At 40.6% G+C, this 25,141-nt stretch overlaps 1 protein-coding gene across 1 annotated transcript in view; it reads left to right on the top strand.

Annotated features, from left to right (window-relative positions):
- Nucleotides 1-25,141, top strand: part of CDK6 (cyclin dependent kinase 6) — a 113,828-nt gene that overhangs the window by 56,143 nt on the left and 32,544 nt on the right. The window contains exon 4 of the mRNA XM_048511404.1: nt 2,472-2,639. Coding sequence (XP_048367361.1) covers nt 2,472-2,639 — 168 coding nt within the window. The remainder of the gene's footprint in view (nt 1-2,471; nt 2,640-25,141) is intronic.

Raw genomic sequence — 25,141 nt, forward strand, 5'->3', positions numbered from 1 at the left:
GGGTGGCCAAGCAGGCGGCCTTCAGCCACTGTCAAAGCAATTCAAGAGGTATTGCCCCCATTAATTTCTGTTTGTCACATACTGTCATGCAAGTTACACCAGAGAGGAAATGACCGTTGGGGGGGGGGAGTGTGCTTGTGGCACTTGGTGCCCTCCAGGCATTATGCCTGAAGTAAAACAAGTGGATACAATTAGCTGCTGCCCACAAACAGCTGTGAGGAAGGAGAAACCCTGATCTGGGCCCCAAAGCCATGTGTCTTTCCTGTTAGTGAGGAGACTGCTATCAACATTTGCCATGTTTTAACCCTTAAGGAAGGTGTTAGGTTCTGCCACAAACAGCTAAATCAGCAGCTAAAAACTGTAGTGCTAAACCAGTTGTTATGTTATATAATACTGTGTCACAGTGTAGCTTAGAATACAAGACCTATAAAGTGCGTCACTCCACGCTTTCTAGAACTTTAGAGCAGAGATCTACTGGCTGTGGGCCCAAGAGCCAAATATGGCTTAGAACCAAACTAAGTATGGCCCTTTAAAAAAGAAAATTAAGCCCTGAATTTAAGATGTCTTGAGATGTTAGGTCACACAAAGCATGGAGGATGCTTTGATAGTTTAGGAAATATTTGATGCTGCTATCCCAGTTATGACATCTCCTTCTGTATCTTAATAATAACCATATAACACAGCAATGGTTTATATAAAAGGAAAACTGAATTAGTTGGTTGATTTGTCACTAAGGAGCCAAAGCTACTTAATACAAATATAATATGATTCAAAGAGGGGCTAGATTAAATCGATCTATAAAATCACTCATTAGGTTTTCTTCAAGTTAAGAGTGTATTTAAGGTTTTCAGCTACATACAGGAATGTTAGCTTTTTCTTTCTTCGCAAACTTAATAGAATGACATTGTCAACTGCCAAAATTAAAATACAGTTTTGTTGTGTTATGTAGAAGGTTCATTTGTATAGGAAGCTTTGGTGCATTTTCGGACCAGAACTAGAAGTGAGGATTTTACAAAACCAAGTCATGTAATTTTCTCTATTCCAGCATGAATTTCTTCTTTATTTTATTTTTATTGATTGACTGATCTCGTATGCCACCCTTCCCCAACAGGCTCAAGGTGACTTATAACATTTCCATAATACAAGAACAAAATTATTTAAAGCACAACCATACACCTAAAATAATATAAATACATTTGAAAACATTAAAATAATTTAAAACCTTTTAAAATATTAAAACCTTTTATTTTATAGCACTGGGAAAGTAGTATCAGAGGGGGATGAGGGAAGGCCAGAATGATGGGAAATCATAGCCTCCTCAACCTTATGCCTGGTGGAACAGCTCTGTCTTACAGGCTCTGCAGAAAAGCTGATATGGCAGAATGTAATGGAACAAAAATGCAAATAGCCATATTGATTCAACTAGGGAAGAATAATTCAATGGAAAAAATCATTTTAAAGCTACTTTCTAAAAACAATCATATGTAAAAATGACAAATACTGTGTGTGTGTGTGTGTGTGTGTGTGTGTGTGTGTGTGTGTGTGTGTGTACCTGTGTTTATGAGCGTCTCCTTTTTTCAAGGGCTTCTGAGGGTGCACCTGAGCCCTCAGCAGCCCCCTGCTGGACATCTTAATTCCCCTGGCTATCCATAGGAACTTATCTCATTGAAGCCTTGCACTTCCAGGTCTTCTTGGAGGGCCTTCCCTTTCAACTGACCAGATGCTGATTCAGCCCCCCCCCCCCCCCTTGAAGCCAAGGACTGATTGCCACAACCTGCATGCTGCCACTGGGCAGCCAGGGAAAGATCCTCTTCATTTCCCAAGCACCTTGGCAACAAAAAGCAGTCCTGGGTGAATCCAGGGTTGTCATTTCTGGTTGCAAAAGCATGGTCCCTACAATTAAATTTGTGAAAGCTTTGTTGTTGTTCTAGGTATTCTGTGTCCCAATTTTGGTTTTCAGCTTGTATTATAAAATTCACCTTGAATTGTAAAGAAACAGGGGGAAACACAACTCTTGGATTTAGCAATTCTTTCTTTTGCAAATTGCTGATGCTGAAATAAAATGACACTCTGATCTTGAAATCCATGGAGGGGGGTTCAAAATGTTTTTGAACTCCCAGTTACCCTCCCAGTTAATTCTTATGAAGTTATACAGCATGTAATTCTGTGATTTGATTCAGTAAACTGGTTTATGTGTCAGTTTTTCTTGTACAGAGTAATTCTAGCATTTGAATGGAAACATAAAAGGTATCACCTTGCAAATAATACAAGCACGTCACTTTGGGTGAGCTGGTAATGATGTGTAGTCATTTTCTGCTTTTGGCAGTACTGTTGCATCATTTGCCAAGCCGATATATGTACCAGCATATAGACAACAGACAGACAGATGTCCGTAGCTATAAATATGTTTCTTAAATACAGATGATTTCTTTCATACATTCTGATCAAAACTCTCAATTGGTGACTCTTAGGACATGATGCTACAACTGCTACGAGGACTTGATTTTCTGCATTCCCATAGAGTGGTCCACCGTGATCTGAAACCGCAAAACATACTAGTAACCAGCAATGGACAGATAAAACTAGCTGATTTTGGGCTTGCAAGAATCTACAGTTTTCAGATGGCTCTTACCTCTGTGGTAAGTTTCAGTATATCTCTTAGTTCTCTTCTAGTTTAATTTCCTCGTTTGTATTTTGCATCGAGTTTGTTTATTCATGAGTTTAGAAATGATTAATGGCAAAAAAAATAGTTGCCAGCATTTGCAAAATATTCCAGTTGAATTTTATCTGAATCAGTTGCTTCTGCTCTGGAAAGAAATTATCCCTACAAATGACTGGGGCTGAATGAAACAATAATAAGCTTTAGCATATTTCTTTGCATATATCCTTTAGCATCGTTCATGTATCAGTTTTCGCAAATAATATTTGCAGTGTATGGGAAATATGCACTGCATATTTCAGTAGAGATAAGATTGAATTTTTCACATCTAGACAGTACTTAAAAGAAGACTTACAACTATCTTGAAAAGAACTGCTGCTGCTGCTGCTGGCTTTTTGCTTAGCAACCAAGGGGTGAAAACGTGCTTTGTGGGTTCTTTGCATGACTTCTGATGTCTTGAGACCTAACTACTTCAGTTATTATTTTTATGCAGTCAGATTCTATGTTTGAGCCTGGAGAAAGTGAAATGAAGGAGGGGACAACTCTGGATACCCACAATTCTTTTCTTGGTCTTAGGGTAATCCTGTTAAAAGAACAAATAATTCTACTATGGATCCCACTCAGAGTTTTTCAGCTGTCATTTGTGCTACCTTCTGGAACATTAAATAGGAGCATTTGCCTACTGCTAAAGCAAACCTGATAGTTCCAATGTGGAAGGATCAAGAGAGATATAGTGGAAGTTACAAGAGAAAAAGGATATTTGGGAGTTGATGCCAAAAGCAAGAAGTCCAAGAAAAGGTGACCATTTCCCCATGAAATTAACTGCTTATTAACCATCTGATCTACTAAGCTATCGGCCTAAACCATAGCACTCAGACATCCAGGTCTTGCCACTGGTTCTCCGACATGACCCTGAGTACCTGTAGCCAAAATGCCAGAATGAGCACCAGAGTTCATTACTATAAAGCAGTGCTTCAGCACAGTCGTATAATAATATGTGCCAAGTTTGTCAACACTTCTAAATGTCATGCCAGAGAATGCTAGAATGTTTGGGCTTGTCCAGATCAAAGTAAAGAGAATAAAAATATATCAGATAATCAGTATATCTTGGGTGGTACTTGCATGCATTTACTCCTTCCATTCCTGCCTGATGTATCAGGAACTAAGAGGAAGGGATGTCATAGACTTTATTTTCAGTAGTTTCTTATAAAATTAACTGATTCAGATTCAGATAACCTTTACTAGGCATTACCAAAGTCAGGACGTTTAATACAGGCAGAACCAGGAACAAATAACCAAATCAAAGCTTTTCCAGCACACGCAACAGGAAATTTGCAACCAATACAGTTACTTCAGCCTCATTGTTCAGCCTCAAAAACTCCAAGGGAGGCACAAAATACCAATTAGGAAACAATGAAAAAAAATTGGGCCTGACATCATTGAATTTGGACATATAAACAGGATATGCTCAATCAAATCTTCATGGGTTGAACAAAATGAGCACAGTCGTTTGATTTTTGGAATATTGGCAAATTGCCCTTGAAGAAGGGATCAGGGAAGTAAGTTGCATCTTGCCCTTGTGAAAGCCCATCTAAGTTTGTGGTCAGTTGGTGTAAATATCTAGCTATAAGTTGATGTAAATATCTAGCTATAAAATTAACTGTTAAAATAATGTTGTTGTAGTGTTTACGTAATATTGTATTATTTTAAAATATCACAATATGTCATTCTAATACCTTAGAAACAATTCAAAAAGGTAAAGCACTGGGTCATTATTGACCCATAGAGTTTCACATGCCCATCCTAATAACATGAAAAAATAGCCCTCCCAGTTTTCTAGGAATTGGGGGCAAAGATTCTCCACCTGGGGGAAGGGGACCAAATTGCCTTCCCCTTGCTTCAAAGAGTGAGAGCTAGCATATTCTCCCACTTCCCAAGGTTACTTAGCTTCCATAACATCTCACAGCACTAGCCAGAAAATGCACTGATTGGTTACTAGGATCCAGTATCTGAGAAATAGGAATTCTGATATGCTAAGTGGCAACAATTCTAATAATTCTAATTCATCGTGTCTAATAAAGTCATCATAGTTACTTTGGGCAGAAAACTGAACTGGTTTTCAATATATTGTCCAGCTCAAATGATTTCATTGTAGACATACAGAGATATACAAGGACAATAATACCCAATGGTAGTTTTCTGCTGAGTACCAGAAGTTTAGGTTCTGTGTGGCGCCCATCTTTTTCTGTTTCCATTAGAAACTTTGAAACTTTTTCCTGGCCTTTGCTGTTCAATTAGACTATGGTTAGAAGGTTTTGCTTCTCTCTGGCCCAAAGTCCCTTTCAATCAAGGTGTGAAATTGATTTCACAAAGATGCCTATATCTGGTTGAGCCCTTCATCTACAGACAGTGGTGCATACAGGGAAGTTATTGGAGTCCTTTTTCAGTACTGATGTAATGATCAACGTACACGTGAATTCTGTGTTGTTTCTTACAGCACAGCAGTAGCTTGCTTGCATACACCCACAAATTATTTTATGAAGTATCAACTGAATTTACTCTCAAGATACATCTTAATTCTCTGGTCATTTTCCAACCTTGGTCTCTTCCAAGGGAACAGAAAGAGCTGTGAAAGAAAGAAATGACCCTGCCCAAGTTTACTGGGTAATGCAAACTGATAACTTCAGAGTATTTTATCTTTGAAAGTTACTCATTTCCTGAACATCCAGGCATTCTCTTGACAGGTGGCCATATTGCTGCCATTTGCAGCTCCTGGCAGCTTCATCTGATAAATGAATGAAAGCATCAAAGAAAGTGGGCACATGTTTGTGGAGACAATACTATTCGCAGATGTAACAAGTCTCAGAACTGAACTAAGGAGAATCATATCTGGCCCTGTTCTCAGATAGAGAAGAATAGATCAGCCATTCAGTATCATATGGGATTAGACTGTATTGCTAGTGTTTGTGTTGACCCATGGGAAGGGTTTGAAAGAGCTGCATAGTAAGAGAGACATCAAGTTACAGAGGGCAGTTGAGAAAGTTAATTTTAGAATAACATAGGTTTATTTCACTGCTGTATTTTTCATTGCTTAGAAGAAGGAGCACCAGATCCATTAAAAGTGTGAGGTTATACAATGTAGGCACCCTGATATTTAACATCTGTTAATGTAATATTCTCTGTCACTTGCTGATTTTCATAAAAGAGAAAATATTGTAGTGTTTGGCAAAGCAAAGTGGGTACTATTGTGATCAAGGCAGATAAAATGTGGGGCAAATGTGTCAAAATAATACATGAGCATTTAAAAGAAAATATGCCTCTATAACCTCTATATGCTTCTACCTAAAACTGAAATCTACTGTATTTCTAACAGTACACTTCTAATACTTGCGGTTTAAATTTTGCTGCATCATAAGGAAGTTTCTGTTGGTGCTAATCAGTGTTTTGAAGCATAGTTTTAGATGAGTTTTAGGCTGCGTGAAATGTTGAAGGAAAAATGATCTTCAGAAATAAATTAACCACATTAACCACATTATTTCAATGAAGAATTCTTCTGTATCCCATTTTAGGCAGTTTTTATATTACTATATTACTATTTCTGTCACTGAAACTCAAAATGGATTATAAAATTAGAATAAACAGTAGAACAAATAAAACCAGTACGATATGCCATAAACAATGCTGTAACTAAATAGGATATGTATATACAGCAAGCAGTGCAGGAAACTGTAACCTTATATAATATATACAGCAAAATGGTGCAATAAATTACTATCCTGTTCCCTGTATGAGAACACCCTCCAATACAATTTCATTTATTACAACCCTATTCCCATTATGAAAATAATGCAGATAATATGTATAGCAAATGGTGCTCTAAACTGTAAACATGTTGCTTGTATGAAAATTTATGACAGTACTATTTACTACAGCACTTATTTCCTCTATAAAACTGTCCTCAGAAGCCTTTTTAACTTGCTTAGGTGGGCCTTTCCACAAAATAAGAGCCACAATTAATAATAATCTGGTTTAAGCAGCTGTAGGTATCACCCATTTGCAGCATGGCAGTTTCCATGGGCTTTAGTCAGATGGGAGCAGATGATGCAACCGGTCCTCTAGATGTGTGGGTCCTAGACCATTAAAAACTGATAACCAGCTCTGACCTGCATAGCCCCAGATTTGCCTGATCTCATCAGATCTCAGAATATAAGCAGGGTGGCTCTGGTTAGTATTTAGATATGGACAAAATGTTTGCAGCAAAAACTACCAGACCATAGCTGCAAAGCCCAGAAACCTCACACAGCCAGTTGATAACTTTTAGCACCTTGAACTGAAAGTTTGTGTTTGAATATATCTTCAGGATAAGTTTTTGTACTCTTAAGGAAAATTGACAAATTGCTTTTATGTTGTATTGGGTTGGATTTTAGTCTGACTTAATTCCCCTCCATACTGTCACCACTGGCCCCCGTGGCTTTTGTCCATGCAGTTCTTGTAAGCCCCAGCATAGGCCCTTTCCTCATGGGCGGAATATGGCGGCCTGGGGACGGCAAAAACACCGTCCCCAGGCCGCCATTCGCACAGGGGGCGCAGCTGCAGCGCAGCCGTGCCGCCCTCACGCCGCCCGACTGGCACGAAGCCAGCATTCCCAAACCACGCTTCCCCAGAATGGTTTTTGGGAATGCCGGCTTGGAGCCGCTGCCGTGCGAACGGCAGCGGCTTCCAAGCGCCTTCCCCCCCCCCCCCACCGGGCGACTTACCAGTCCCGCGGCCCTCCGGCGCGTCACTGAGGCCTGGGGACACGCCCCCTTTGCCCTGCGACCCTGGAGCAGCCGCGCAGGGCAGGGGGGCGTGTCCCCTGGCCTCGGCGACGTGCCGGAGTGCCGCGGGACTGGTAAGTCACCTGGACGATGGCGCAGTCCCTGCCGGTTCCAGGACCGTCCATGTGGACGGTCCCAGTGTCGTCGGGTCAGCTTGGGTTATGCCGACCCAACCCCTTCCGCCTCCGTGCGGAAGGGGCCATAGTGTTTTTGATGGTTAAAGCATAAAGGCCCTTTCTCAAGTTGGTGTTGGTCTGGCCTCAGATGAACCATCTGGTCTCAGGTAAGCTTGATTACATTAGCATTCAGCATCACTATGTCAATGTAAAATATTGCAGTCCAGTCTGCAAGTGCGCTACAGCCCTCTGAGCCACAACCCTCAACAGATCACAAGACTGGGCCTAAGCTGTTGAAATAAGAAAAATGGTGGACAATTGATAGAATGTGCTTTCAGCATATTTGCAGAAAAATATTTATGCAGAAAGGGGGAAAATATTTCTTAAACGTATATGATGGTGTTTATTTAACTTTAGACTCTTATGTTCCATTTTTACCAAATGAAAAGCAGCTTTGAAGATGCATCCATTTCAGCATTGACGAAAATATAATCAGAATACACTATAATGCACAGTACCTCATTTATGAAATACCCACTTGTTACAAATAGGCCATATACTACAAAATGATATAAAACAACTGTGGATTCAAAGATTTATATTACTCAAAGCTGCAACATAAATGTCATCCACAAGTCTGTTCACCTTTGTTGTTACTTTAATTTACCTTTTCTCTCTTCTTCCAGTGTTTGTTTCATATGTATATCACTACATGCTTAATGAACACACAATTTGGAAACTTACTTGCAATGAATACAAGGGTAAATTTAAACAGTTTGCTAATTACAGACTCTCTTTACTTTATGTAATTTAAAATGCTGGAAATTTTAAATCAGTAGAGACACATCCATCGTATCAGTTCTTGTGGGAAAATATGCTTCAGTGACTTACTGGCACTGGCTGTGGAATGTGGCATTTAAGAGTACCTTTTTACAGTGGGAAAGAATTTAGTCAAGAATAAACAGTCTGACCTTGTTAAATGGACCAAAGTCTGCACAGATCCTAGTTCCAGAAAGCTAGTTTCTACCAGACTGTGAAAGGAAGCTCAGTTTGCAATTAATGCTATTAGGATTGGGGAAATAGACGGGGAGGAATTCTGTGAGTAACAGAAAGCTAAATATTTCCCTTTAAACTATAAGACCATGCCTTATATTGTTGTCATAAAGTATTCACATCACACATGGCAGGATGTGGTTTTCCATCAAAACTTAAAAATAACTTCAGTAATTTTGAATGCTCAGCAAAAATGAAACAAAATAATGGGCTTTATTAATGTATTTATTCATAACCACTTACTGTGTTTTCTATTCTTCTGTTTATTCTAAGGAATAATACTAAACTACCAAAATCAACTTTACATATATGAAAGCATCATTTAAAACATTTATTTATATTGCGCATTTCTACGCTGCCACTTGAGGCAGCTTACAATTAAAAACCACAGTATAAAAGACCAAGCCATTAAAACAAAGGTAGTAGACATAAGCAGCATAAAATGGTCGATAAAACAGAGCAAACCTTTATAAAGCTGATAAGATAAAACCACTAATTAAAAACCTGGGTAGAAAGATATGTTTAGCCTGGCACCTAAAAGAAAGTGAAGTAGGCATCAGGTCAGTCTCAAGAGGGGAAATATTCCAAAGGGAAGAATGCACTATTAGAAAATGCCCTCCTTGATGTCACCACCTGCCTTGCCCATGAGGTGGGGATACAGAGAATGGGGCTTGAGAGGCAAATCTTAATTGGTGGTCCTGATAGTATGGCAAGAGATGATCCTTCAGGTACCCTCAGGTACCTTGGCCCCAAGCCATTTAGACCCTTTGGTAAGAACTAGAAAAATGCCAGAAATAATTTTAAGAGGAGAGGGGCAAAGCTGTGAGGTGAGAACCAAAAATATGGTAGAGCAAACACCAAAATTGAGGTTTGGCAACCGCACATGGAAAACAGTCCATGGTTTGGGTGGGAAAAATAACTCAGTATGATTGCACTGTGAGGGAAGCCGGCTTGGAAACATTTCAGCGGAAAGAAATGCTGTAAAAGAGTTATCAGATACAAAAGAGAAATGTTTCCAAAACAAAAGTGTGGGGGGGGGACGACGACGACAATGTGGAACTCCACTCTAGAACCATCTTATCCAGCCTGAAAATGGCCCATTCTGCACAGGCCAGGTACAGCAGTCTGCAGTCGTAGACAGGTCCCAGCACCAACAGACAGTCCAGACACAATTATTCCACGGGTGCACTTGTTTATTGAAAATACAAGGCTAGGAACACAGACAGTGACCTGCAAACTGAAACACAATGTTGCTGCCCAAGATAGTTCGGCTGCAACGTCTGAGTTTTATAATTCTCAAACGATTTGGGAGAAATATGGCGGTGCAGCGTTGCTCCGTAGCCGCATCCCATGCGAATTTGTCCCTCCAAATGGTGTTTTTATACTGCCTGGAGCGCTGTAATTCCCCCGTGCAGAGTGGGCCAATGTCATAAGTAGCATATGAGGAAAAGGCCACTATCACTATAACTCAGAGGCAGCTGCACTAAGCAGGTCAACTCAACAGTATTTCTCATTTTATTCAGTAGTGCTTGCTTTTAGGAAAGTGTGCTTAGAATTGCAGCAAGAGATATCCCAGGATATAGTTAATGCATACATAAAGTTCCCATGCTGCAAGGACCTGTTGAAGTTAATCTGCTGTTTCAAACAGATAAGCTGAAGATGAATAAATCATCTGAATACATACTGAAAATAAAAATATAGTGAGATTTTGCATAGCCAGTGTTATTTTTTAAAGATTTAGATTTCCCTTAAAAAAAAAAAGTAAATTCACATCCCCCCCCCCCCCCCCCCGAAAGAAAAAATGGGCTACATTACGGTAAGATTTTTTCAGGTAAGTTTAACCAAAAAAAATCAGTGTTCACCTTTGGCCAAGTTTAAATAAATACTTTAAAAAAATAGAAGCAGAGAAGGGAAAGTTCCTTGTTTGAATCTAAACATTGTTTCCAGGTTTTTATAACCAATGTAAACATAACCTGAACTTTGCCTTAAGCTTCCTGATTTCACTCTTTTTTTACAGCACAAATAATACATTTGCCGTGCAAAAAATTTTTTTTTACTTAGTTGCCAAAAGCTATCTCACCAGCAATTTTACATCAAAGAAATAGTATAATTTCAAGTAATCCTAATTTGAACCTAAAAACAAATTAAAGATTATAAATGAAATATAATATAATAATATACGTATAATATAATGTAATGAAAGATTGTATATTTATTGCTGTTTTTGCAGCAAGCAATCAACCTTTCAAAATATACGGAGATCTGTGCAACATGGCAACACTTGTGTGGTAAAGGGGAAGACTGAACTTGGGTACTTCCCCAGCTACTTGTAAGATACCTGCTGAAGACTGAACTTGCTGCACATAGTAATTCAAACTCCAGCTTTTGGATGCTCCTCATTCCTCACAGCAGTGGGCTTGTATGGCTAATTAAAATGTAGAAATCAGTTTCCACATGGCTGGATCACAGGATTGGGCTTTGTGGAAATGATTCCCAGTGGAAGCCATTAGCATTCACATTGAGATACTTATAGCCTGATGATGATCTCTATAAGCGCTCCAGTGATTAAGCAGAGTTTTCTTTTGCCTATAGAGAGCATTCAACATCTCAGAATGAGATGGAAGTGGGATATTCTTCAGATGGAAATTTTAATAATTGTTTGTAGGAGCCTAGATTGAATTAAGAGATTATTCATTAAAGCAGCCCTTCATTTTGAACGTTTTATCTCCTTGCGCATTATCCCCTTTGTCTAGGTGCGTGTGGTTCCCCTATCCACCTACAATTATCTGTTTCCTTATTGGCCAGAAGGCACTCAGTGTTCTTTTTATATTCCTGCTGGGTGATTTGCTGCATAGCTGAAATTTTTGGCCAGTGAATATGTGAAATATTATAGCCTGGATTAGCAATTAATGTCCCAAATAACATGCTTTTGTTGCAGTCATTACTGAAGGTGTGTGCATAGCCCACATATTAATAAAATAGTTTTCAAACCATTCCTAATAGCTAGGCAAGTGAGAGCCCACAAAATATTTTATAACTATTATACTTTCTGCCTATTTGGGGATTACATCCCACCACTTTTGTTTTCATAGGTGCAGTGTGTAGTCTTCCTTTGGATATAGGATTCCTGCTAAATTGCTGTATTTGTACATTTGAAAAATGTATATGTGAGTTGACGTAGAAAATGATTTGTATTTTCAAATATGTTCACAGTACTTTAAAAACTGTTTAATTTACTTTTTCATGGACAGCAAGAATCATAATGTTGGGTCTGTCTTCAAGGCATTGATGTAATATTTCTGCCAATTTGTTGGCCATTTGTTATAATTTTTATGATTTTTATATATTTTTATGATGAAAGGCAGTTAAGAAATTAATTAAAAATAGTAACATTCTAAAGTTAAGTTTTCCAACCTCCTGGTGGTAGCTGGAGATCTACTACTACTACAACTGATATCCAGGTGACAAAGATCAGTTCACCTGGAAAAAATAGCGGATTTGGAAGATGGACTCTTTGGGTTATTTACAGTCCACTTTTATTTGGGATTGAGGCATTTGTCTTTAGCTCAGATTTATTGTGACTCAACATTTGGAATGGAAAATGGGCAACAATCCTGAACTACAAATTTCATAACTTTTTCAAGCAGTAGACCCCTCATGTCACATGACAAATTACTTCAGAAATTCCAGAGTGGATAGCTAACAGTTTCAGAGATGTGAGCAAACCTTGGGGCATGGTTAAATAGTTTTCAGATTGTGAGAATCGTATGTCTGGTAGCATGTAGACCACATTAGTACTTCTTAAACTCCTTCCTTTCATGAAAGATTGGCACATCAGCGTGCTTGCTGCATATCTGCTGCACATTGCAGACGATTCTGTGGCGTGTTTTAATGGGTACTGCACTCCATTTACATGGCACACTGGCCAGTCCTTTGAACCTTATTGCCTGTTTTTACAATGGCAATGATGATATCGTTTTTTAAAAATATTATTTTTTTATGTATTGATGTGTTGATGGTATTGTTGGAATATTTATAAATTGGGTTAATGTGATTAAAATACTCTAGGGGATTTTTAAACCCATATAGTTGGATATATATTTCAAACAGAAAATAATAAATGTGCAGTGTTAGTCATTTTGTCGAGTTCCTCATTTTTTCCAATGACATAGGTGTACCCTAAGATTTATTAATTGATTTTTAGATATTTGTGTCCCATTTTTCTTCCCAAAGAGATCCAAAACAGCTCACAACAAGAAAATTAGATATTTCTCTTAAATGGTGAAAAACGGGATAATTGGGTTTAGGATAAATGTCGATGGATGTAATCACTGTCATGAATCACATTGAAAAATAGTAATCAGCCAAACTTTGCCCAAATTCCATGATAATATCAGGAAGGAATTTACAAATGATGTTAGCAAGTCACAGCTTCAGATGAAGTATGAGATTGTAATGTCAGCCAACTTATAACTTGCCTTAAAATGAAATGAATTCAGAGAGTGAATCTTTTATTGTTGTTTTCAAATATGAATGGATAGTTATGTGAATCAGTGTACTAGTTGGTTGATTATGATAAGGAAGAATACATTTTAAAATCCAATTTCAATTATACTTGTAGCATAGAGGCAATCTGTTTAAAATACCAACATAATTAATATATTCAAGAGAATGCCGCAGATAGACATATAAACTCTGGAATTTTCCCCACTGTTCAGCCCTGCTTTCAACCAGGTGTAATCGTGGTACCTTCCATATTCCAAAGAGCAAGCAGATGGAAGGGGGGGAGGGGAACAGTCTCTCTCCCTCCCTCCCTCCCTCCCTCCCTCTCACACACACACACACCTCCCTCCCACTTCACTCACTCACTCATCCCTGCTGGTGCTTTTACTACAACTTTTCATGAGAGGATTTTTACAATTAAGGAGGGGGGAGTAAATTAATTACATGAATATTAAAAGGTTACTCATCCGTTTTAACGTTTGGTCACAAGTTGGCTAATGAAAAGGGGCTTCGGGCTGGAGGCCTGCCACGCTGCTTCCCCTTTTCCCTTAGTGGGCCACATGCTGAAGCAACGATTGTGCATGACAGACCCAAGAAACAATGAGTCTGCGCACAGTTCATCCGAACGGAGCATGCTTTGCTAAATTACACCAATGGCAGGGTGGCCTACAGGCAAACAAAATAGTTAAACAATACATAATAAAGTTTTTATTTGGTATTTCCTGTGAGGTTGTGCCAGTTGCCAGGGAGTGTTCTTTATTCTTCCCTCTCTTTCGCTGTATTAATTGTTGACCACAATTGGCAAAAAACCAAACTAGCAGGGACAGATAAGTGGGGAGAGGGGAATGGCATCTGGACACTGAAGGGGGGGGAGCACAAAAAATTACAGCATATATCTGGAATTTTCCAACTAACGATGTGCGGATGTGGTAGTGCTAGGGAAAAAGAGCCAAACTGAGCCTGCTTTGTTCGGTAAGAGAGAGGCCCCCTGTAACATTCCTTTTAGCTGTGTATATTTTGGCTTGAGTTGTACAGTGTTAACTATATGCTGTATATGGAACAGATCAGTTGTTAACTTCATGTATATACTGATTTTGTTGCAGTAAATAAAACACTGTGGTATATACAAAGTCCTGAAAAGTGACAATGGAGTTGTTTTGGTGTTTTATAACTGCTTAATGTTAAGAAGGGGGGGGGGGGGATGCAAAAAATTCAAGCCTTTACAGCAGCAGCTGCCTTCAGGGAAACTGCACAGATGGGATGAATGCTGCCTTTTAAACTCATCAATGAAGTGAAAGAATTTAGAGCTAGCTGATGTAATGTAAAGGCCTGTGACTTAACATGGCTGTTTGGGGGTAAAAATAGGAAGCTCCAAAATTGAGGAGCTTTGATGTAACCTTTCTGTTCTGTTTATTATTCTTAACAGTTAAGCAATTGAGTCTTTGTTAAATAGAGAAGTTTTACAGTACGCTAAGTGATTAATAGTTCAGTCACAAGCCTGGGACGTCAGCATATTAACGATGCTGGTGCAGTGCTGCACCATTATTCAGTATCTTGTGGTCTCTCAGGCTCAGCAGAAAAAAATAAATGCCCCCCCGCCCCCAATCCCTACTCCAAGGAACTGAGACCAAATGATCTGGAGTCGCTAACCACCAACATATTCCCATGTCAGCCATGCATAGAGGTTGCAAACAAATGCAAACCAATGACAGCATGATTCCCTGGCATCACATTCCCCTCCCCCTTGCCTGCCAAGTACACATGGGAAGGTACAAATGAAATACAGCACATTCCAAAGTAGAGAGGACTGGGAGAGTCCAGCAGGAGCCCAGTAACTACTACGCTCCTGGGAGTTCCATTGGTGGACATTCCAATTCCCTCCAGAAGTCACATGACCTTTTGGCTGGCAATCACAAGGAGAAAAGGATCAGCTGGATACCTTCAAGGCTGAGTCAGGGAATGAATTCCCCAACAAAAAGCCATGGCACCCCCACCCACCCCCCAGGCAATGGTTCCCATCTCAGTGGGAAAAGACAGTTCTGAGGAGTTCCTCTTTGCATGATAAGGAGAGCATAGACACAAGGGAACAGATGATGGTACATTTGTTTGCTTGCTTGTTTGTTTGTTTGTTTGTTTGTTTGTTTGTTGGATTTGTATCCTGCCCTATCCCCGCAAGGCTCAGGGTGGGTCACAATATAAAATCAATTATACAGTCACTAAAATCATTACTGTAAAATACCGATCCAATATTAAACAATTAAACGAGTAAAAACATTAAAACAACATTCAGTATAATTAGTCAAGAGATGTCAAGAGACTGATGGCTAATAAATAACAAATAATCATCGCCATCACCCCCTTCCCCTCCCTCCCCTGGAGGCCAAAAGGAGATGATCTAACTTCCATTTGGTCTGGCTGGCTAGATGGAAAAGGCCTGGTGGAACAGCCACGGCTTGCAGGCCCTGTGGAACTGCGGTAGTTCCCTGATGAAATCCTTGTTATTTCACCAATAGCTCACTGGTGCATTCTAGATGGAGTAGGTTTGCAAGCACGCAGCATATTGAGAAGAGACATAAATGAGTAATGTTCAGCAGGAGCAAAAAACAAAGTAGGCCCAATCCTTCTCCACATGGTGTTCTTCTAGTTCCTATACCTCCTATTTAGTGAGATTTACTTGGTGTGCAGGGGAGTATAGCAATTAAGCTAATATTTATTCTCAGTTGTAGGAGAAGGACGCTGTTCAGTGTTTGTGTCCTGACATTAATAACTGCAAGCGTTCTGAGCAGAGCAGTGTCAGTAACTTGCTGTTAAGCACGTTCTCTTTGACATTTCTGCAAAGTATACCCTTTTATGCAGTGTTCCCATTATCAAAGTCCATATCTGTGTGTGTGCAAGTGTGTGTTCCTAACATAAGGCAAAATACACATGAACCTTAACATAAGGCAAGTAATCTCATGCTGTATGCCCTGGTATTGCAAATTGTGTTGTGGCTGTGAGGAATTGAAGGGCAGAATTTTAAAAATACAGCACAATTTCCTGATATGCTGGTGCCAAGGACAGGATGTGGGCTGAGGGGATACAATGGCATGACTCTGGAGCTGCTGTTTTGTGGATGTAACGTTGGTATGGCATAGAGGTAACAGAGCTGTAACAAAATGGTTCGGAAAGATACTTGGGTAAAGGGTTAAGGACTGTGCTAGATATTATTCGTACTTTCTGTTGCTGTTAAGTAGGATCCTACTATGTAATTTTTGCATATTTTAATGTGAAATTTTAATCCTTATGATTTGTCACAGCTCTGTTTAGATTTCTACTTGGTTCCAGATTTTAGCAATTCAAATCCTATCGCACTGTTTATTGGATGTTCCATCCTGCTGATTTGCACTGTATAATTTCCTTTGAGTTTCAACAAGAAAGGGAGACCATGTGTCGACTGCAGCCAGTTTATGGCAACCCCGTTGGGTTTTCAAGGCAAGAGACTAATAGAGGTACTTTGCCACTGCCTTCCTCTGTATAACAACCTTGGTTTTCTTTGGTGGTCTCCCATCCAAGTATTAACCAGAGCTATCTAGGTCAGAACAAAGCAGACTACAAATAACATAAATAAGTAAAATAAAAATGCTAAGCAGTTTACCAGCAGACTTTAGTGTTGTCTTCCCCCACCCCCACCATCTTGCTTTGTTCTGGTCTTTTGATCATTAGTAGCTATCCTGAGCAGTTATTTCCCAAATCCATGCTGCCTAATTTTCTATGTATATACTCACAGCAATGGCTGTTAGTTTTAATAGACTGTGTTAAAACTCTACTCAGCTAAATATGACTCTAGCACAGGGAACGTTTCCCTGGAAGATGGGATGATGGGATAGAGGAAGGCTCCACCCGTAAAATGGGCAGAGACTTAGAATATATCCATTGTTGGTTTTAGAGCATATTCTATTGAATGTATTACTTGTATAGCTTGGTAAGCTGAAAGGTGTCATATAAAAATTTTAAGACTGCTAGTACTGTTGATTATGATGCTGATGAAAATTAATGATGATAATGTTAAGCATTTAAAATTATGCTAAGAACATACACACACATAAAAGAGATTTCTCTAATAACAGTTTATAAAGAAGGAGGGATTAGATAAGAGGAAAGCAAGAATATATAGTGTTGAGTGCAGCTCACTTTATAGCTCCTGGAAAATGGATGAAGATAATAAATAGTTGAAATGTACCAAAACAATCACTGATTGTGAACTGATTGTGTAAGAATGTGGCAGTGCAAGTGGTGGACAAGTAAAGTGAGACTATATGACATCCTCGAAATCAGGGTTTCACCAAGGCTGGGTCATGACCACTCTGGGATTGATGTCAGGGAAGAATGATTTTGCAGGTACCTGACTGCTAGTCCTAAATTACCTCAGGATGTTGATGAAGCACACAGGAGGATGGAGATACTCAGAAGAAGGGTTGGAACTGTACTTCAGTTAAACCATTTGTGAGTCTATTTATTTTATTTATTTACAACATTTAAATCCACCAAGGTAGCTAAAAATGTAAACCATACATGATAAAATTACGTTATAAAATCATTATAATAAAAACATACCTCCTAAAAACTATTATACCAAAAATATAAAAATATACATCATTAAAATAACTTTTAAAGGAATTAAAAACAAATCAAATACATACAAAACATAAAAGCATTGTTTAGGAAAGAGGGATCACTGAGGGAATGCTAAACAAAACAAAAGAAGCAGTAAGGCCTTTGACAAGATCCCCCATGACATTCTTCAAGTAAGCTAATAAAATGTGGACTAGATAAGGCTACTGTTAGATGGATTTGTAATTGGTTGACTGACCAAACCCAAAGGGTGCTCAGCAATGGCTCATCTTCATCTTAGAGAGAAATGACTAGTGGGGTGCCGCAGAGTTATAAGATGGGTGACAGCTGACAACAGTATATGTGAATAGGATCTGGGAGTCTTTGACCACAAACTGAACATGAATCAGCAGTGTGATGTGGCAGCCAAGAAAGCCAATGCGATTCTGGGCTGCATCAATAGAAGAATAGTGTCTAGATCAAGAGATGTAATAGTACCACTCTATTCTGCATTGGTCAGACCTCTCTTGGAATACTGTGTCCAATTCTGGGCACCGCAATTCAATAAGGATTTTGACAGGCTGGAATGGGTCCATAGGAGGGCAACCAAAATGGTAAAAGGTCTGAATTTCATGCCATATGAGGAACAGCTTAGGGAGCTAGGTATATTTAGCCTGGAGAAGAGAAGGTAAAGGGGTGACATGGTAGCCATGATTAAGTATTTGAAGGGATGTCATGTTGAAGATTGAGCAAACTTGTTTTCTTTGGCAAGGAGTAATTGATTCAAGGTCTTCTAGGACAAGGAGCAATTGATTCAAGGTACAGGAAAAGAGATTTCACCTAAACATTAGGTAGAACTTCCTGACAGTAAAGGCTGTTCAACAGTGAAATACACTGCCTTTGAAAGTGGTGGCAGCTCCTTCTTTGGATGTTTTTAAACAGAAGCTGGATGGCTATCTATCAGTAATGCTTTGACTGTGTATTCTCACATGGCAGGGGTTGGACTTAATGGCCCTTGTGGTCTCTTCCAACTCTATGGCGGTTTCTGCACTTGCAGGCTTGCATCGGCATGATTGATGCCGATGCAAGCCCTGGGGCCGTTCACATGAACGGCCCCACAGGCTGCGCTGCTGGCAGAGCATGCTCCGCACAGCCCCCCAAACAGCGGCCTACCTTTTCCCTGCCTTTCATCGCTCTCAGGAGGGAAGGGGACACACCCCCTGGCCAGAGTGACAGCTGAAGCGATGGAGGCAAGGAGGCGTGTCCCCTTCCCTCCTCAGAGCGATGAAAGGCAGGGAAAAGGTAGGCAGTTGTTCGGGAGCGCCACGGGAATATGCCGGCTTCCACCCGCTGCTGTTTGCTCGGCAACGGGTGGCAACCAGCGTATTCAAAAAAACTCGCCCCCCGAGCGAGTTTCGGAAGCAGCAGCTTCACACCACTTCAGGGGAGCGAGGACGGCCTCCTGTGCGAACAGTGCCCCAGGAACCGTTTTTTCTCCGTCCCTGGAGCGCTGTTGTTTTCCCGTGCGGAAAACACCTCAGATTCTATTTTAAAAGTTCAGGTAAATCAATAGAGTCTCACTCGTCTGACCATCTCCCAACGCAAATCATCACCAGGGCAACCAAGGCTGTTACAGTCCCATGATTGGTCCTGAAACCAGATTGGAAGGAATCTAAACAATTTGCCTCATTCAGGAAGGCTTGGAATTGTCCAGCACCATCCATTCAGTCACTATGCTCAAGAAGGGAACATTTCAGATGGGTTGATTACTATAGAAATTTCTTGGGTCAAGAGTAGGCTTCAGTAGAAGTCTGTTTCAAAGCTGGGATGACCACACTCTCTTTTAAAGCTACTTCTTAAACCCTTTCAGCCAGCACCCCCTGAAAGATTTAAGTAACCTGGAAGGGCAAGGGACATATAAGTAGAGGGCAAGAATATTCACAATGGAACTATAGAAAAGTTTACTCAGCGATACTTCCCAATGTATTCAATGGGACTTTCTCCTCAGTAAGTGTGCAAGCACTTGCACTGCAAATTATGGAGGAAACTTGGTTATACCAAATGCTTTCTTGTCAGGGATAATATTATCTAGGAGGATTTTATAATATTCCTGCTAGAGTTATTGATTTTTTTTCTGGTCCTTTTACAGTTGCCTGGAAGATTGTCAGATCTAGAAAGGAGAAAAATCGGCATAAAAGCAAGATAAACTACATTAATATAGAAAGCAGATTAATATACCTAATTATATTTCTAGGGTGGGAAAGATCACAGGAAATATAATACATTTGGTAGGCAGTACATGTGAGGACAAACATGGTAGGCCTATGGGTGGTAGGGTAGTATCACTGATTCTGTTTAGCTTCTACAGAAGAACAGAAAATAAGATCATTGAGGTATACATAAATTCTCTATGTATTGAATGCTCCCTTTCAGCTTCAGCCTGTTTTTAATTTCAAGCACAATTCTGTCAGTGAGAAAATGCCAGGAGGAGGAATCACCACGACCAGTTCCAGCAAAGCTTATTGGCTAGGCAGGAAGAAAGCATTTCTTCCTAAATTGGATGCTTCCTTTTCTCTCCTGCAGACTCGATATGCTGTTTCACAATACTGCAATCTAGTCCATTATTTGCAGCTGGAACCTTCATGTTTTGCGGCATACAGAGAGAGCATGTCTACCTCTACCACCAGTGACCTTGGGGGAGGAAGAGGGAGACTTTTTCCTATCACCCTGTGAATGGATTGTACTGTCTTATCCCAATATGCTGCCACAATCTCACAGATTTATTCCTGGAAAAGGAAGCTGGGGGGTAGGGGGGTTGCACTTCTCAGGAAAGGTATTTCCTTCCTAAACCTCTTGTGCCCTCAAGTCTCCAAGGGGTTAACATAGAACTACTTTGAAAACAGAGCCGAAGGTCAGTGGCGGCAACAGCAAAGGCTTGTGGAGCCTGCCGTCAAGAGCCTTTCACTCTGAATTTCCCACCCAGGGGATTGTAAACATTGGCTGGAAGCCACAATGTTTTACAGAACCTCTCTGTCTTGCCAGCGTACATGGTTACAGGTTTTAATGGAAACGGCAGTGTAGAGTTATTTCTGTATGTCCAGAGAATGTTTTGTTTCAATGAAGGAGACAGGGTGAAACATACCATTACTGTGCTGGAATTTGAAAACACAGATAGACTTGTTTAGTGGTACCATATCATATGTGCCGTAGCTGCCTTTTCTCAGGCGAAACTTTTTCAACTTTGAGGAATGTGTAGAATGTTGTCGCTTAATCAGTAGCCCTTTTATCTTGTGTTTGTTAGCAACTGGCAATATCATTGTTATCTTGTTGTCGTTTCATTGGATGGAGTGCCCTCGAACATGAGAACTAGAAACATGAAAGCACTTATTACCTTGAACATTATTTGTGGCAAGTCTTTGACCCTTCCCTTGGCAAAAAAAAAAAGGTCAAGGTGTGGGGAAATAGAGTTCAAATAGGCCCTCTAACAAGAAACCATTGTTTAATTATAAATTAATTTTAATTTCAGAAGTAGTAGTTGAAGCTTGAGTTATAGATATGTCAGAATAGAGAACTCTAGAAGGTATAACAGAAAAGCGTTCTCCTGGTCCATTTTGATATGTCATCTGTAGATCCAATCTGTGTTACTTTGTTTTGTAAATGTGCCTTGCTTATTGCCAATTCTAGGAAATATGAATTTTTAAAGTCATTACCAATTTTCCCTTTGATCTACATACTTGTTGGAGGTTTTTGTCACGTGGTTATAAATGCCTCATAAAACATTAACCCTTCTCTTGTATTAATGGTTCAATTTGCAGCCATGCCTCCTGCTAGTGGGTTTCCCAGTGGCATGAGCAGGAGAAAAACCATGAAATCCTCCTGCCCCCAGGAAACCCCATAGTGATTTTCATGGTGCAAGTTCAGGTCTGACTGCATTATCTTCCAGGGGCAGAAAGCCTGGTAGAAGCCACCTGCAGTCAGCTCCACTCTGGGCCCACCCCTGGAATTCCCCCTCCCCCATTGACAGGCAATTCCACCCAGTTGGGTGTTGCGGTCACCCACACTTCTGGGTTCTGACACCACGGAGCTCTGCGGCACCCCCCCAGAGGCATGGGTACCCTCACTGCTGGTGGGGGTGTCCCTTATGCTGGCAGGGTAGTCATCCCCATTGACATGAGCCTGCACTGCATCCAGTGGGGGATTTGCCCCCCAATCTGGAGTAGACTCATAGTTGGGCGATCCTTTGTATCAATTATTGGCATATTAAGTGGCCTAGATTCCAAGCAAGGGCTGTCATGGTCCATCAGACCTTCAGAGTCTTGTTAGCACTGGCTAATCAAAGAGCTGATTGGGCAAAACTAACTTAAATGCTAAACTCTTCTCTTTGTCATCTATCTTTTGAAAGTTCTTGCCTGTGAAAAATTTCAGATTTCACCCATTCTAGAGGGAAGTGCTGCTTTTCATGTTGTAAATGTAGAACCAGCAGAGTTGCCAACCTCTATGTAGGGCCTAGAGATCTTTAGACTCTAGAAATCGGTTGCCTTGGACAATATGCCTGCTTTGAGCATGGACTTTATGCCCTGCTGAGGTTCCTCCCCAAATCCTGCCCTCCTCAAGCTCCACCTTCAAATCTCCAGGAATTTCTCAACCCAAAGTTGGCAGTCTTAAAAAGGGGGTCTGCAGCAAGCTCATAACTTACTATGACCTGGGGATCCACTAGAATTACAGTTCATTTTCAGACAATAGAGATCAGTTGCCTGGAGAAAATGGCTGCTTTGGAGGCAGACTCTATGACATTGTACCTCACTGAGCTCCCAAATCTCCATGAGTTTTCCAGCCTGGACCTGGCAAACCTACCCCTTTATCCTTCATCAGTGACCACTATGACCAACTCAGTGTGCTCTACATTGTTAATGTTTAGAGAAGGTTGTGAAGACCTTTGTGCCCAGAAAGACTGGGAGGTCGTTGCCCAGGAACATACTCTCCTCAGCAATCTTAATTGAACGGATACCTCCTGTCAAGGAAAGGAGAAAAGAAAAGAGGTTGTCCAGATCTTTCTGAAACACAAAGCTCAGAGGCATACATTTAGGACAGAAAGCATCTTAAACCCTATGTCAGGGAGTTCTTCAAATAGGTGAGCGATTCTATGACAGAAGGTATTCTAAATGGATGTTTGGAAGCAGTATACAATATCTGATTGCTATTGTTTGTTATTGATTTGCCAGTCTCCTTGAAGGTCAAACTTGACAGAATGGCAGGGTAAATTTGAATGTATCCTGTTCCCCATAGGGATACTCTTTGCTATAAGGATCTGGAAAAACAAGTTCTCTGTTGGGACGACTTGTCATAACAATTCCATACCACAAAATGAAACACTAGGAATGAACTACATGTAGTATCTATAGTTACACCCTTCTAAGCATGTTGACTTCAGTGGCATAGGAGGAAGTAACTCTGTAAAGTATCAGCATTCTTATTCTACATTATGTGAGGGTTTTTTAAAATAATGAAGGTTATATAATTTAACATAATTGGTGTATTCTTTAAAATATGCTATTAATAAAGGAAAATCTTATTAGCTATGCTTCACTGGGAAAACACAGGTTTTCTCTGCAATAACAATTGCACACAGTACCTAATGCTTTGACATGATGCAAAAACCACCATATCAAGATAAAGCATCTTCCGTTTGTGTTTATGCACACACACATACTCACAAATATATTGAGAACGGATATACCTAAAAAGATTCTAAAAAAGCACCACCATTCTAGGATGTGGTTTTTCCTAGAAATATAGCACAAGATTCTGGTTAAAGTTTTGGTTAAACCATTAAAGGAAGTGTATAGCTTTTCTATTCATAAAATTATCTTCTGTAGCTATTACCGTTCTTTTTCAATACACAAACATCTTAAAACAGGACATATCATAATGTATGTTGAGCTGAAATTACTGTGTTCAGACCCATAAACAAGGTACGTTATTTTCTTTGCTGACTGTTTGGAAAAAAAGCACACCAAAGCAATGATTTAATGTTACACCAAACAAACAAAAGCAATAACAGGTGTTTAAACAGTAATCTGTTCAGAAAATTAGCTATTAAATTACGTTGTGAAAAGATGGCTGAAAAATATATTTCATGCATTCTGTGACAGAGATCAATTTGGGGCTCTCATACTGCAGTTCTAAGCAGAATTGCACCTGTCTAAATCCATTACAGTGTAACTCTACGCCCTTTCCGCACCGCAACGGGGGGAGTGTGTGTCGGCATAAACAATGCCGACACACCCCTCCCAGGACCTTTGCATGGACGGTCCCTGGAGGGCAGCAGGTGGCGGCACAGCCTTCGAACGCCTACCTTGTCTCCTGGCTTCCAGCTCATTGCAGAAGCCAGGGGACACGCCCCCGCAGCCTGGAGCGACGGCTCTGGAGGCGCAGGCCAGGGGGGCATGTCCCCTGGCCTCTGCAACAAACTGGAAGCCAAGAGACAAGGTAGGCGTTCGGGAAAGGGGGGGGGAAATGGCGCCTTCCAGCCTCAGGGAGCGAGGTTCGGAAACAGCGGCTTCGCGCCGCTCGGGGGTTGCAAGGCCTCTGCTGCGATGCGGTGGCGACAGCCGTGCGAACCCCTCCCCAGGGACACTGTTTTTAACATCCCTGGGACGCTGTATTCCGCCCATGCGGAAACAGCCTCTGTTGGGCAAGCCAATCCAGAGGCCACCACCACTAAAGGCCACGTTGTGCCATCTCTGAGGACTCCACTAAAGTCAGTTCCACTCCCAGGAACACCCCCGGAACACCTCCAATCATGCTAGGGTCCTCCTGGATGCCAGTAGAGCTCCAGGGGTTAGGCTGTCTTCTCAGTCGGCACCACTGATGTCCATCGCACCCACCCACCTTCCAGTTTGCCCTTCCTGCCAGCATAAGTGCCACAAGTCCCAGAGGATTGGACTTTAAGACAGTACAATTAGAATCAAGGGTAAAGTAGTAATGGTTTTCTGACTCTGAATTCACTCAGCTAATTTGTCATCATCCCCCACCATAGGACTATTGTTTAAGAAAGGGGTCACCTGCATAGTGCCTCCTGTTGCTACGTTGCCTGCCAACATCTTTCCTGGTGCTCACCATGTGTTTTAGGAAGTAGGCAGGATTTTTGCCAACGGGGCTTTTTATTGGCCATGGGAAATCAAATGGGTTTCGTGGATTGTTAAAAAGGTTGCTTTGGTAGCAGCTGCCACCACCGCACAAAGATCTTCATTGCATGACTAAAGGTAAGCTGTGTATATGAAGAAAATATGTTAATTTTGAAGGGTACCTTGTTAATGAGAACTTCTACCTGAAGAGTCACTATTAGAGTTATGCCTGATCTCACTTCCTGGTTTTTTTGTGGTTGACTTCCCCTCTTGTAA

The sequence above is a fragment of the Sphaerodactylus townsendi genome, linkage group LG11, assembly GCF_021028975.2.
Source record: "Sphaerodactylus townsendi isolate TG3544 linkage group LG11, MPM_Stown_v2.3, whole genome shotgun sequence".
NCBI lineage: Eukaryota > Metazoa > Chordata > Lepidosauria > Squamata > Sphaerodactylidae > Sphaerodactylus > Sphaerodactylus townsendi.